At 42.3% G+C, this 15,851-nt stretch overlaps 1 protein-coding gene across 1 annotated transcript in view; it reads right to left on the reverse strand.

Moving 5' to 3' along the window:
- The window catches only part of LOC148036655 (glutamate--tRNA ligase, cytoplasmic-like), a 30,750-nt gene extending 15,642 nt beyond the window's left edge, over positions 1-15,108 (reverse strand). Inside the window, exons 1-3 of the mRNA XM_087678695.1 lie at positions 14,979-15,108; positions 14,708-14,891; positions 14,480-14,576 (exon numbers count right to left, since the gene is read on the reverse strand). Of these exons, the coding sequence (XP_087534821.1) occupies positions 14,480-14,576; positions 14,708-14,856 (246 nt within the window). The 5' untranslated portion in view covers positions 14,857-14,891; positions 14,979-15,108. The remainder of the gene's footprint in view (positions 1-14,479; positions 14,577-14,707; positions 14,892-14,978) is intronic.
- Positions 15,109-15,851: the final 743 nt, after the last annotated feature.

Genomic DNA, 15,851 nt, shown 5'->3' on the forward strand with positions numbered 1-15,851 from the left:
CACCAAATCTGCATAGCCGAAGAAGATATCCCAAAAACAGCCTTCCGTACCCGATATGGTAGTTTTGAGTGGTTAGTATTAGGGTTCGGCCTAAGCAATGGGCCAGGCACATTTTGTGGCCTCATGGATGGAATTTTTAGACCGGAGATAGATATCTTTGTCATTATCTACATAGATGACCTCCTAGTCTACAGCAAGACCTTAGAATAGCACAAGCAACACTTACGCCGAGTTTTTGAGAAACTGCGGCAGCATCAGTTATATGCCAAGCCGGAAAAATGTGAGTTCGCAGTGAAAGAATTGGAGTTCTTAGGCTTTATTGTAGGAGCAGATGGAATCAAAGTGGACCCTAAGAAAGTGGAAGCTGTCCAAAGATGGCCTGTACTGAAAACTGTAAGAGAAGTGCGGGAGTTCCTAGGCTTCACAGTATTTTGTCGAAGATTCATCAAAGATTACAGCCTTATCACTGCCCCCCTCTCCCACCTCACCAAAGAAGAACACTCTTTTACATGGGGGAACGCGCAACAGGAAGCCTTTGAGCAGATGAAGAAGTGCATGAGCCAAACTCCCGTCCTAAGGGTGCCGAACTTCACCAAACCCTTTGAAATCTCTACAGATGCATCTGACTATGGCATAGGGAGTCTACTGGTCCAAGAGGGTCACCCCATTGCGTGTGAGTCAAAGAAATTTACCGATACTGAAACAAGGTGGAGCACACATGAGAAGGAAATGTTGGCAGTCATCCACTGCCTTAGAAAATGGAAGCACTATGTTCAAGACAAGCATACAATAGTCTTCACCGACAATATCTCCCTCAAATACTTCCAATCCCAACCCAAGTTATCAGCAAAGCAAGCCCGCTGGCTAGACTTCCTAGCCAAATTTGACCTGGAGATTAAGCACAAGCCCGGCTCTACTAACAAGATAGCAGATGCCTTGAGCCGGAAAGCTGACCTGAAAGCTGTCAGTGTGGTCAGCAGCAACTTCATAGAACTTGTCAAAGAGGCCCTAGAACAAGATCAAGAAATGCACAAGATAATCAAAGATGTGGAAGCAGAGAAGACACTACATGGAATGTACACCTTAGAAGAGGGTATTCTATTTTTAGGCAAGAGATTGTATATCCCCAACAATGTGGAATTAAAGAAACTCATCCTACATGAGATACACGAAGGCAAGATTGGAGGCCACAAAGGGCAAAGCAAAACCTTGGAGGCCCTTAGGAAGCAATTCTTTTGGCCGAACATGAAGGAAGAAGTGATAGACTACATCAAAACTTGCCCCACTTGCCAAATGGTCAAAGCACCAAGATCAAGACCAGCTCGACTACTACAACCATTACCAGTACCTAACCGCCCATGGGATGTCATCAGCATGGACTTCATTGTGGAACTACCGGAGTCCCATGGGTACACAATCATCTTTGTAGTGGTGGACTATTTCTCCAAACAGGCCCACTTCATCCCGGCCAAACCACCACTGAATGCCAAGGAGGTAGCACGCCTCTTCTTCACACATGTATTCAAACTGCATGGCTTACCACTGGCCATTGTATCAGATAGAGATGGAAGATTCATGAGCGATATGTGGAAGGAACTCTTCAAGACTCTGGAAACCCAACTGAGATTCTCATCATCCTTCCACCCGGAGACAGATGGACAGACAGAACGAGTCAACCAAGGCATCGAAGATTACCTCCGCAGCTATGCTCGAGTGGACCAGAAAGATTGGGCCTTGTACCTTGATATCTTGGAATTCCACTATAATAGCTCCATCCACTCGGCTACGGGGTATACTCCCTTTGAGTTAGCCACAGGAAAAGAAGTCATTACACCACTGGCCTTAGCATCCGGAGCGGCCAAAGCGGAGGATCAAGATGCAGAAGAATTCTTGAAGAAATGGAGAGATCGCAATGCAGCAGCTAAGCAAAGTCTCGAGCAGAGCAAGATAACAATGACAGCGCAAGCAAACAAGAAGAGAAAGGTTGTACTATTCGCCAAAGGAGACATGGTCCTAGTGAGCTCTAAGAATATGTCACTTCCCAAAAACATGACCCCCAAGTTCAATCACCGCTACTATGGACCCTACCGAATCACTCAAGTGCTGAACGAAGTCACCTACAAGCTGGACCTGCCAGACAGTGTTTGTGTTCATAATGCATTTCATGCTCGTCTTCTGCGCAGGTTCTATCCCGACAACCAATGGGAACGGCGCGTACCAATGCTCCATTCCAATGGTCCCTTTGAAGTAGAAGCATTCCTCCGACGTCGAGAACAAAGAGGCTTCCCCGAATACCTCACCAAGTGGCGCGGGCGTCCACTCAAGGAGGCCATTTGGATCTCAGAAGTGGAGGCCCGTGAACGCGGAAAGGATGCCTTCGCCCTTTGGCTCGAGGAGAACCCCCTCCTCCTTCTACCGACCCTTGAGCCGCCCCAACACTCCAACAAATAATGCGGTTCCCAATCATAGACCCCAAATGTGCCTCCACTCCTCAAATGTAATCGAGTCGAGGGTAGACTCGCATGGTAGCAATCATCACAGATAACTCCATCAAACGAAAAAAGCCCCAACATCTTAGTGCGGCAGACCAATCTGATAGTATAGACTGTGTTAAGACCCCGCGGTCCCCTTAGACCGGCAGACACTGACCAGCTTGCTAGGAAAAGCTGCGTTAAGACCCCGGATGAGTCAAATAACAAACGCTACACGATATGAGCTCAAGGTAACACGATATGAGCTCATATCGTGTTACCTTTCTGTGCCGTGTTGAGTGCGTAACGAGTGCAGGTTTATCACAAGGGGGGGGGGGGGGGGGAGTTCCCCAAGAAGCATGGTCGGACAAGCCACCGTCATATGCTCATTTGAAAGTGTTTGGCTGCGAGGCTTTTGTGCACATTCGTAAAGAAAAACACAGCAAACTTGAGCCAAAGTCCTGTAAATACATTTTCCTAGGATATGGTGACAAGGGTGAAATGGGGTATAAATTGTGGGATCCCAAGAAAAGGAAAATAGTACGCAGCAATGACGTTATCTTCCGGGAAGATCGCATGCACAAACAACCCGAAAAGACTGAGGAAGTCCGTAGGGTTGTATTCCGAGAAGAAATACCTTTTGGACAACAAAATATACCCGCTGTACAGCAGCAAATACCTGCTGTAAATGAACCTGTAAATGCAGGAAATGATGCTGGAAACGATCAGCCAGCTATTGCCCATGAAAATGAGCCATTACATGTGCAGGAACAGCCACGACAGAAAGCTGTTAATGCTGATTTGCAAGCTGACATACAAGAAAACATGCTGAAAATTGAAATTTGCAGGAACAGCCAGCAAAAAATGACCATTGGGTTAGGAGATCGTCTAGGGCTACTAGACAACCTGACAGATTTGTTCCTGGTGCAATTAATGTGGTTGAGTATATCATGTTGACAAACTGTGGTGAACCGTCTTGCTTCAAGGAAGCAATGGACAGACAGGACAGCAAGAAAGTATAAAGCCATGCTATCAGAGATGGAATCTCTTGAAAAAAATGGCACTTGGGACTTAGCACAATTGCCTAAAGGGCAAAAAACCCTTCCATGCAAATGGGTTTACAAAATGAAAGTCACTTCTGGTTCCTCACCAAAGTACAAAGCGAGATTGGTTGCAAAGGGATACAAGCAGGAGCATGGAATTGACTTTGATGATATTTTCTCTCTTGTAGTCAAGATGACTACATTGAGAACCATTTTGGGCTTGGTTGCAGTTGAGGATATGGAGCTCATACAGATGGATGTAAAGATTGCGTTTTTACATGGTGATCTGCATGAAGACATATATATGCAGCAGCCTGAAGGGTTTGTTGAACAAGGGAGAGAACAAATGGTATGTAAACTCAAAAGGAGTTTGTATGGGCTAAAACAAGCACCAAGAGAATGGTATCATAAGTTTGATACATTCATGCAATCCCAAGGCTTTCATAGAAGTCAAGTGGATCACTGCTTGTACACCAAGAAGGCAGCAGATAGCAGCCTGATTATCTTGGTTTTGTATGTTGATGACATGCTGATTGCTAGCAGGGATACTCATGCCTTGGATTCATTGAAGCAAAGTCTTCATGGCAGCTTTGACATGAAGGATCTTGGTGATACAAATCACATTCTTGGCATGCGAATACTCAGAGATAGATCTAAAGGTTTACTCTATCTATCTCAGCAGGAGTATATCTCCAAAGTTTTGCAACGTTTCAATAGGGAGGGGGAGAAAACAACTGGGGTTCCATTGCCTCCATGTGAAACTCGGTGCAGAGGACAGCCCTACATCTGATGATGAGAAGGCTGAAATGGCCAAGATACCATATGCTTCAGCTGTTGGCAGTTTGATGTATGCTATGGTTGCTACACGTCCTGACATTGCTTTTGCAGTGGGAGTGGTTAGGAGATACATGGCAACCCCTGGCAAGAAGCATTGGGATGCAGTGAAAGGTATTATGAGATACCTCAAAGGCACAAAGGAGTTGTGCATCTGCTTTGAAAAGCAAAAAGCATCTGTTGTTGGCTTTACAGATGCAGACTATGCTGGTCATGCGGACTGCAGGAACTCCACTTCTGGGTATGTGTTTACTTTCACAGGAGGAGCGGTCTCTTGGATCTCCAGGCTACAAAAGTGTGTTGCATTGTCTACTACAGAGGCAGAGTATGTAGGTACCATTGAGGCATGCAAGGAGGCTTTATGGCTTTCACGTCTGGTGGGAGAGCTTGGAATCAAGGACTTACATGTTCTCCATTGTGATAGTCAGAGTGCTATCATGCTAGCACAGAATCCTATCTTTCATGCAAAGACAAAGCACATACAGGTGAAGTATCCCTTCATTAGAGATGTACTTGACAACAAGAGCATTGAGCTTGTCAAAGTGCATACAGATGATAATCCTGCAGACCTTCTCACGAAGGGTCTTCCAGCAGAGCGGTTTGCTCATTGCCGATAGATGATGGGAGTTGGATAGATATATTTATTTCAGCTTTGTACATACTTAGACTTATCTGATTCTTTTTCTCCTCTTAAGACACATTGCCTTCAGATGGGAGGTTGTTGGGAATAAAGGGCCATCGTGCCTTTTATATGTGCACAGGTGTGAACACACCCTTAGGCACATTGTACTTTCATACATATATCTACCTAAAACCTAAAGTGGTACACTCGTCATTGTACCCAAAAAAAAAAAACATGTTCACTCTATACTCTGCTCTCTCGCACTCTCCTTGTCTCTCTCACTACGCGTAATGACTGTCTGTCTCAATCTCCGTGCCTAGTCGATTCCTTCAAATACCATGTTTGTTGCATTTCAACAGCATTAAATGCTGAATCAACCATAGAAGAATCATAACTACATGTGAGAAATGCATCATCCTCCTCTACCAAGTTGCCTAAAGCATCACCATCTACTGATTTGCCAACTGATGCCTCTTGGACAACCAAACCGGAATCTTTTTTCTCCTTCGCCTATCTCTTTCAGCACTCATCCATATAGTGACCATGCTTCTTGCAATAATGGCATTTTCCACTCTTTTTAGATATATCTGAGTCTTGGACAATTTTATTTGATGGCTGTTCAACATCACCCTTTTGCTGATTTTGTAAGAAGACAAGTGCAGAAATTCTCGACAGTGCTAGCAAAGTTGTTAGCAAAGGAGAAAGAAGAAACAACCTGTATGAGCTAAGTGCTCTTACAACCACCACTGGAGTGGGCACAAGTAAGCTTTGGTATGAAAGGTTTGGACACATCGGATTTGCATCGTGGAAGGAGATACACAAGCAAGGTATGGTTGCTCACCTACCTGTAGTGACTAAATTGAAGGAACCATGTGAAGCTTGTATGATAGGCAAGCAACAAAGAAAGGCATTTCCACAAGAAAGCAGCATAGACTCCTCTAGAGTTGGTACATACTGACTTGTGCGGTAAGATGTCTACACAGGCCTTGGAGGGACCTTATTTTATGTTGATTGTTGATGACTACAATAGGAAGATGTGGGTATACTTCCTTCGTGATAAGGCTCAAGCTTTTGGTAAGTTTAAAAATTTGCTAAAACTTATTAAGAATGAAACAAGGAAAAGTGTGAAGAAATTTAGAACAGACAATGGTAGTGAGTTCAACTCAAAGGAGTTTGAAGACTTTTGCAAGAGCAAAGGGATCAAGCGTCAATGTGGAATGCAAGAATTGCACCACTGTGGAGATGGCAAGATGCATGCTAAAGAGCAAGGGATTGCCTAACCATTTTTGGGCTGAAGCTGTTAATACTGCAGTCTACATTCTAAATCGAAGCTACACAAAGGCTCTCAAGGGAAAAACACCTCACGAGGCTTACATTGGTGAGAAACCATCTATCTCGTATTTCAGAATTTTTGAATGTGAATGTTATGAATATGTTCCAGATGAGAAGAGAAGCAAGTTAAAACCAAAAAGCAGAAAATGTATCTTCTTGGGTTATAGTGATGAGCAAAAGGCTTATAAATTATATGACCAAGAGGCAAAGAAGATCATCGCAAGCCGTGATGTGGTGTTCAAGGAGCAACCACATACAATGGAGGAGGAGAATACAAGTTCTTCCACTTTATCATCAAGCAAAGAAATAGTCCACTATGAACCTGTCCCAAGAGCTGTCCCTATCCTTAAGGAGGAAGAAGCATCATCTTAAGATGATGAGGAAAAAGTTCCCCAACTTGACATCACCCCACCGGAAGAGCCATTGCCCCGTTGAGTGAAGCAGCTCTATGATCGCAATAATCCTATGCCTACATCTGTTGAGGAGAAGGCAGACGGACCAAGGAGGTCTCAGAGAATAAAACAACAAAGGAGGGCTTCTGCTCACATAGTCAATATGGCCTTGATGGGGCTGAGATTATGAGAGAAGTAAAGAAGCTAACTGACTTAGAAAAAGCACTTGCAAATCCAACATGGAAGGTAGCTATGCAAGCCGAGTTTGACAACATAATGAAGAATGACACTTGGGAGCTAGTGGATTAGCCAACAAAGCGAAAGGTTATTGGTACCAAGTGGATCTGGAAGTTAAAGTACGAGGCTGATGATACCTTAGAAAAGTACAAAGCCACGCTAGTTCCCTAAGGATTTTCACAGGTTGAAGGGTTTGATTTTCAAAAGTCATTTGCTCCAACTGCTAGAATGACCACTATTCGCACAGTAGTTGCAGTGGCTAGTTTACCAAATGGATATTAAGTCCACGTTCTTAAATGGTGACCTCAAGGAGGAGGTGTACGTGGCTCAGCCACTAGGGTTTGAGGCCCCCCATTCTGAGAACAAAGTGTGTAAGTTGACGAAGGCATTGTATGGGCTGAAACAAGTCCCCCAAAGCATGGTACCAGTGGATAGATAAATTCTTTTTAAGCTTAAACTTCAAAAGATGTGCCTCATATACTAACTTGTATGTTTACAGGGATGATGAAAAGTCTATAGTTATTGTCCTACATGTGGACGACCTTCTTATTACATGTGACTATGAAGATATGATCAACCAAACTCGAAAGGCTTTAAGTTCTGAGTTTGAAATGACAAACTTGGGCCTGTTGCACTATTGTTTGGGAATTAAAGTCTGGCAAGAGCTAGGAAAGATCTTCATCTCTCAAAATAAGTATGCATGGGAGATCTTAAAGGAATTTGGCATGACCGAGTGCAAGTAGATAGCTACACCTATGGAGATGAATACAAAGTTATCCATTGAGAATACATCAACACTAGCAAACATTGGGAGGTACAGGAGGTTGGTAGTCTGATCTACTTATGTAACACTAGACCAGATATCAATTTTGTTGCTGGTGTTTTAAGTAGGTTCTCAAACAAACCTCATGAGAGTCATTGGAAAGCTGGGACGCAGGTGCTCAAATACTTAAAAGGAAACTCTAGACTATGGTATCACGTACAATTCCGAAACTTCTCTTGTGGGGAACTATGACTCAAATTGAACAAGAGACAGTGATTCCAGGAAGTCAACTTTTGGTTATTGTTTCTCTTTGGATTCGGGAATTTTCTCTTGAATTAGTAAGAAGCAATCAACAATTGCATTAGCAAAGTACAAGGCAACTTGTTTTGCTCCATGTGAAGCAGTATGGTTGAGAAGGATCCTAAAGCATATGGGAGTGTAGAATGAAAAACCAACTGTACTGAGATGTGACAATCAGAGTTGCAATATATAGAGATCTAGTATCACTATGACAATCAGAGTTGCCATTGCTTAAAATCCAGTGTTTCATGCGCGCACCAAACATATAGAGATCCAGTATCACTATGTGCGTGATTTGATCGAGGATGGAATAGTGAAACTGGTCTACTATCCAATAGAGAAGAATTGAGCAAATATCTTCACCAAAGCACTTACGAAGAATCTGCTTCAAGTTCATCTTCAAAGACTCAGCATTGGGCCAAGGAGATAGTTCACCTACGAGTGAACTTTGAGGGGGAGTGTTAGATATACTCAATACCCCACCCTCATAAGATGCCACCAATGATCCATGGTGCTCAAAGTTGTAAGGCCCCCATATTATGAGGAGAAGCCAAATGTGAGCCCGGATATTGGTTGAGTCCTGACTTGTATGTCAAATGAGGTCGATGTGACCAGATGGCAAAAAGGTAACCGTTGTGGGTCTAATCTTTGGGTTAGACAGAGTAGTTAAGCTGGTAGCACCTCGAGGCACATTGCATCGAATTGCGAGATAAGTGAGTTATCACAAGCCCCTATTTTGGGATTTGAGGACTGCGGAAGCGGCCCTTGGTTGGGGGGTCCCAAGGGGGCCAACGACCCCCCCCTGGCGAGGGTCCCGAGGCAACGTTCCCCGGCCCGACGGTAAAGGGAATATTCCTTGGCCGACTAGTAAAGGCTCATATGGTAGATCGGTCAGGCCGACCTAACCACCTTTACACGCTATAAAAGCTAAACCCCTTCACAGCCATCCATTATCTATCTTTCACCCAATTAGAGTTGTACCAGCTAGTCTTAAGCTCTTCACCTGTCTTCTATCTAGATCGCCATCTAAGCTTCACAGTGGAAGCACACGGGTAGACAAAGTCATCTTTGTATCAGTTGTTTGGAGCTAAAGAATTTTCTTATTCTCCTCTTTATCTATCGTGTACTCTCTATCTCTTTCTCAGATTCTGTTTGCTGCGTCGTATAATTTTTACAACAATATCCTATCGTTAACCTCCGTTGATCAACATCTCTGGTCCAATCTAAATCCATCCAACCTATAAGAACCAAAGCCAAATCTCCAGTACCTGCTAGTAAGAACCAAAGCCGAATCTCTAGTACCTCTTGAATAATGAATATCAAGATCAAGGGTCCCCCTCAAGAACCGCAAAATCCTCATAACAACCTTCCAATGAACCACCTTGGGTTCACTCATGAACCCTACAAGCAAATCTACAAGAAAGCATAAATCAATATGAGTGTGAAGCATAGTTGCCAAGGGTTTGTGAAACAAGTTTTATAGATTTCATACGAGTTTCGTAAAATGTTAAAAACGGGTTTCATTCGAGATGAAAAAAAGTATGAAAGTTTTATCTACACATACTATATGCCTCATGTGACATAGAAAACACACATTGACATTATTCATTATTCTATACAATACAAATGAACATTCAACATAGCATCAATATTTGTATGCATCATGGTCCACTATCCATGCCCAACATTAACTTTAGCTGTAAAAGGAGCCATCAATATATGCAATCATCATGGATAACAACTCAAAACAAAACTCTTGCAATCAAAGCCAACATCCATATCAAAGTGTTAAATAAATCCATGATAAACAATGATTATAAAAGTCCCAAGACATTTAGAGTATAGCATTTATGAAAGTTTAAGATCAGTATTTTATACGTTTAGGAAATACCCAGGTATGAAATGAGTTTCCTAACCTTATGAAATGGGTTTCTTGGCAACTATGGTGCTAAGGAGCCTTATCAATGACCCAACCAACTATCTATAGTAGTAGATACCATATATTGCTGATGCATTTGCATATGCTGTAGCCTTTAAGTTTAGATCCATATAGGAGTAGAAATAGCCTTGTAACCCTCCATATCAAACATGGTCAAAAGCTCCTGCACATACCATTGTTAGGAGATGAAAATCCCTACCGCCAAATCTCATGACCTATAAAGAAGTGGAAAAGGCTCATATCCATCATCTCAACTATCTCATGAGATGAGATGTCTCCTTTGTTTGCTTGATCTTCAAGGCATGGTCACCTGTAAAGATGAGATCATTTACATAAAGCACAAACAACACATGCCCTCCAACTAAGGTGCAGACATACAACTGGAGATTGGAAGAGGAATGCCGATACCTTAACTTCCCTTGGAGAAACGAGTCTATCTTCTTGTTCCAAGCACGTGGGGCCGATCTGGGGGCGTAAAGGGCCTTCTTCAACTTGTATACCTTACCATTAGATGAGGAAAAGCCAAGAGACTTCTCAACATAGATCTCCTTTAAATCTCCATTAAGAAAGCCAAACTTCACATCAAGCTAATAAACCATCCATCACCTATAGCTGGCTAAGGCAAAAATGGCCCTAATGATAGCCATCTAAGCTATAGATGCAAAGGTGTCATGAAAATCCACCCCTGGCAAACTGCACAAGCCCTTTGCAACGAGCCACACCTTATGCTTATCCAAAGTATCATCACTATGCCTCCTTCATGGAGATAGCCTCCCTATCCTACATGGCACGAGACATCAAACAATAGTTAGTACAAACAAGCTAGATAGTGCGCGCTTGGTTTCTCTGAGAGCACTATAGGCCATCTTGCAGCCACCACTCCTTGTCCACTCCCTCAATCCGTAAAGCATGGAGTGTATCATGAGCCCAACAAGAGGGAGGCCGATACTCCCCTCACCACTCTACCTCAACCAAAGTCCCTAGAATATCCATCACTGGGGCCAACTCAATGGGTGCATCCGATGGTGAAGTAATCTCCTCCTCCACTGAGAGTGAAGCCTCAAGAGGCAAGGGCTCCAAAGGCACTAGAGCAAGCATCCGACAATCACCTACATCTCCAAGGACAGGTTGCTCAACGCCCCCCTCTGCAACTAGAAACTCCATGAACCAAACATCTCAACTCGTATATACCTCCCATCAAACCGTATCATAAAGCTTGTATCCTTGGGACTGCAAGGTATAATCCACGAGCATCTATCTATCCCTCTTTTTCTTCGAGAAGTAAACATATGCACCATACCCAAGCACCCTAAAATAAGACACATCCAACTTTTGACAAAAGCCTCAAAAGGAGTCATAGCAACCACGACCGATATAGAGGATCAATTAAGGATATGAATAATTGTGGCCACTGCTTCAGCTCATTGACACTGAAGTATCTACTGATGCTCCATCATAGTTCGTGCCATCTCAATCACACTACAATTCTTCCCCTCCAATATACCATCCTAAGGTGTATTCATGTTGGCAAACTCCTATTGTATGCCACGATCTACACAAACTCAGTTAGCCCATGGGAGACAAGCTCCCCTCCTCTTGTCTAAATGCAGGGTCTTGAGTTTCCTACCAAACTTGTTCTCATCAAAGATCAACCAATCATTAAAGTGTGAGAATGCTTTTGACCTCAACTCCAATAAGCACGCCCATGTCATCCTACTAAAATCATCAACAATTAGCATAAAATACAAACTTCCATTAAGGGACTCCGTTCTCATCGGTCCACATAAGTCCATCGAGACAAGCTCCAAGGGCTCCTTAGCCCTAAGTGAAACCTTGTTAAGAATAGCATCTCTATGCTGCTTGCCACAAATGCAAGATGCACATGGCAAGTGGCTCACTCCAATCTCTTGCAATCCAGACACAAGCTGACCACGAGCTTGCCTTTCAAAGGTACTCATAGTTGAGGTTGCTAAACCGAGCATGCCATAGCTCAATCTAAGATTTTTATAAAAAAAAAGAGATGAAAAGACAAATGAAGACCACATCTTGTAGACTGCATTCTACTCATGACCTGCATAAAGAGCCTATCAAGATACCCCATCAAGAACTTAAAAAGAGTCCTTATCAAACTCGACAGTCAAACCAAGAGCACAAATCTTACTCATTGAAAGGAGATGGTATCCTAAACCCAGCACATAGAAAACCTTCGATGTGTGGCCATCACCCTACCCATTTGGAATCAATTGCATATCACCTTTACCTTTGACATGTGGGAATCACCCTATCCATGCATTGGACACATACGAGTAATGCCATCTCAAGAAGGAGTCGTGGCTAGAAGCACCACTTCCTGTCCTCCTTCTTTTTGTTGTTATTTCTCTTCTATTCAAAAGACTAACCAGTCAAAGCCTCCAACTTGGGATCTTCTAACCTTTAAGTTGTTCCTCTTGGTCCAAGACCATTGGAAGAACCAACTCTTCCCACTTAAGAGTCACGGTCCGCCCTAGAGCAATCAAGGCGGAATAGAACATACTAAATCAAGGCGATAACTGTGAAAAAAGAGTTGCTAAACCGAGCACGCCATAGCTCAATCTAAGATTTTTATAAAAAAAAAGAGATGAAAAGACAAATGAAGACCACATCTTGTAGACTGCATTCTACTCATGACCTGCATAAAGAGCCTATCAAGATACCCCATCAAGAACTTAAAAAGAGTCCTTATCAAACTCGACAGTCAAACCAAGAGCACAAATCTTACTCATTGAAAGGAGATGGTATCCTAAACCCAGCACATAGAAAACCTTCGATGTGTGGCCATCACCCTACCCATTTGGAATCAATTGCATATCACCTTTACCTTTGACATGTGGGAATCACCCTATCCATGCATTGGACACATACGAGTAATGCCATCTCAAGAAGGATTCGTGGCTAGAAGCACCACTTCTTGTCCTCCTTCTTTTTGTTGTTATTTCTCTTCTATTCAAAAGACTAACCAGTCAAAGCCTCCAACTTGGGATCTTCTAACCTTTAAGTTGTTCCTCTTGGTCCAAGACCATTGGAAGAACCAACTCTTCCCACTTAAGAGTCACGGTCCGCCCTAGAGCAATCAAGGCGGAATAAAACATACTAAATCAAGGCGGTAACTGTGAAAAAAGAGTTATAGGCCATCGTCTTCTTTTTCTTATCACCCCTCTCTAAAGCCACAAATGCATCATCATGGCCACCATACCAAAATGAAAGCCTCCCCTATGACCTCAAGGATACCTCGTGCTCAAGTAACATGGAAGACATATGTGTAAATCTCACTATTGTTGATGATCTCTGGTCCCATGTAGCATTGCTACTCCATCAAAATAGGCCGCTTATAAAGTACAAGATACACCTCTGGAAGGACGGAGTACATATGCTCAGGCTGATCCTGTACTTGTGTAACACAAAGTAGAAATGGTTGAATGATGTCCTTTTGGCTCAAACTTCATTTGCTAGAGCTAACCAGAAAGGGTCACAATTGGAGCCTCGTACATCTCTAACTTCTCCCACACATCTAAAGCTACATTGTAAGAGGCCACCGTTGGAAGGCCTCTTTAGAAATGTGCCAAAGAAGTATTAGAATATGCACATGCATCATTTGTATCCCATGTAGGCACAGCTTTTTGGTAGTTGTCATGGTCACAATCGTCTAGAATAGGATTGAGAATGTTGGGATGCACAATAGCTCCCGAAACCATGTACCACAAGTGCTTCTAGACAAACCATGCTTTCATAATGACACTTCAAGTAGATAATCAAGACCATGAACTTTATCATCAGCTAAGCAACAGTCCCATTCAGCTAGGAAAGAACGAGAAGATAAAGCAAAGAATTGACTCTTAAGTGGGAAGAGTTGGTTCTTCCAATGGTCTTGGACCAAGAGGAACTTAAAGGAAAGAACGAGAGAGAGAGAGAGAGAGAGAGAGAGAGAGAGAGAGAGAGAGCACAGCCATAGCACAGATTACACTGACTAATCTGCTAACACTCAACTCTCGAGCTCAATCTTTCCTCTTCATAAGCTGCCACAACTCTATACTTGGGCGTGTACGGAGAATCCCCTCTGCAACTGATGTGTGGACCCAGTTTGCTTCCTTCTACCAGGTCTGTACCTTTGCTCATCCCCCAACTCTTGGAATGCACATATGGCAGCTGGTTGCTTGCATGGACGAGTGCCACATGGCAATTGGTTGCTTGCATACAACTACCACGCCACCAGTTCCCCAAGTCATAGACCCACCCTGGTCTTCGGTGATGGATGAACACTTTAATATGAGTGCAACCCTGCAACCGATGTGTGGACCCCAGTTTGCTTCCTTCTACCAGGTCTGTACCTTCGGTCATCGCCCAACCCTTGGAATGCACATTTGGCAGCTGGTTGCTTGCATGGACAAGTGAAATATTTGCACTTGTCCATCAAATTCATGATGGTATGAAGAAATATGAAAGCTCTGCGTGCTGCAAGAATGAAATAAAAGATTATTGATAAATATCTACAAGCCAAGACAAAACAAACCTGTGAGGCAGTGAATGGATCTTTGCCATAATATTCTGTACGATCACTAGCTCGACCGAAATATCTGACTAGAGTGCTTGCACCATGGAGTTTCTCTCTGCAAAATAAAAATATAGCCGCAAAATCGTTGAGTGATTTGTAGCTCTCTTAAATCTTCTGTAACATTCTGTGCTCAGTTGTCATTCGGCTGAAATTTCTTGAAAAAAGACTCAAAGTGCTTCTGATTACCCTGATGGAAACAGAATGTATGGAGCATGGCCGCTCGGGAGAGTGGCATTCACTTCAAGTGAGATTTTTCCTACTGCGGCAGCTGCAATCACTGCAACGGGAACAGTCTCCGTGGCATGATACAACGTCAAGCGCTCTGCGTTTGCCATTTCTAGTGCAAGGGAAGCATCCGCAAAAAGTGACGCTGCAAAGGATCACACAAATGTAGACCTGTTAGCACGCACGATCGTGTCGCGAACGGATTTCAGGACGAGCGATGGCAGAGTTCTACCTCAGAAATGGAGAAGAGAGGCGAGCGATGGAGCAATGCTGATGACCGAGGTTTCCAGTCCAGTGTGCGCCAGTCAACAATACCAGGGACTCTCTGTATTTTGATTTTGACCTCCAGCGGCCGTTTCCATGCATATAGTACTTATTTACATATATCCATCCATCCATATTATTAACAAAAACATTATGGAGGAGTGCAAGTGCAAGTGCAAGGAAGGCTACCACGTGTTAATATTTAAATATATTATATTGTTTAAAGTTTTAAAAATATTATTATATTTAATATTAAAAATATTTTAATATAAAAATTTATGAGAATTATTAGCAATAAAACATATTAATTATATCTTAATATTAAAATTTTAATACATTGTAGTATTGAAGTAAATATTTCAAATCGTGTATATTATTGATACTAAAAATATTTTAGTATTAAAACATATGAAAATTGTTAATACCTTCTATATCATTAACTAAAAGTTTTTGTGGGGGCTCCAGCAAGGGCTACCATGTGTTCACCATTTGTATCCCAAAAAAAAAAAAAGTGTATGTATTATTAACAAAAAGTTTTTGCATATGGCAAAGGCTTCTCTGAGTTAGTCATCTATGCCCCCTGCAAAATGCAATAAGCCCCCATCACATTTATTATCAAGATTCAAAATGTTTTCATATATCCTAGTATTAAAATGTGTTACATGCTTTAAAATAAAATATATATACATATGTTTAATATTAAAATTAAATTAAAATATTTTAACACTTAAATATATATAATAAGTAGTATTAAAATGTAATTAATATGCTTTAATATTAAAACTTTTAAATACATTGTAATATTTTAGTATTAAAACATATGAAAGTGGTTAAGTTCTTC

Source organism: Lygodium microphyllum, chromosome 5 (assembly GCF_053477565.2).
Source record: "Lygodium microphyllum isolate KBCC chromosome 5, Lygodium_microphyllum_v1.1.10, whole genome shotgun sequence".
NCBI lineage: Eukaryota > Viridiplantae > Streptophyta > Polypodiopsida > Schizaeales > Lygodiaceae > Lygodium > Lygodium microphyllum.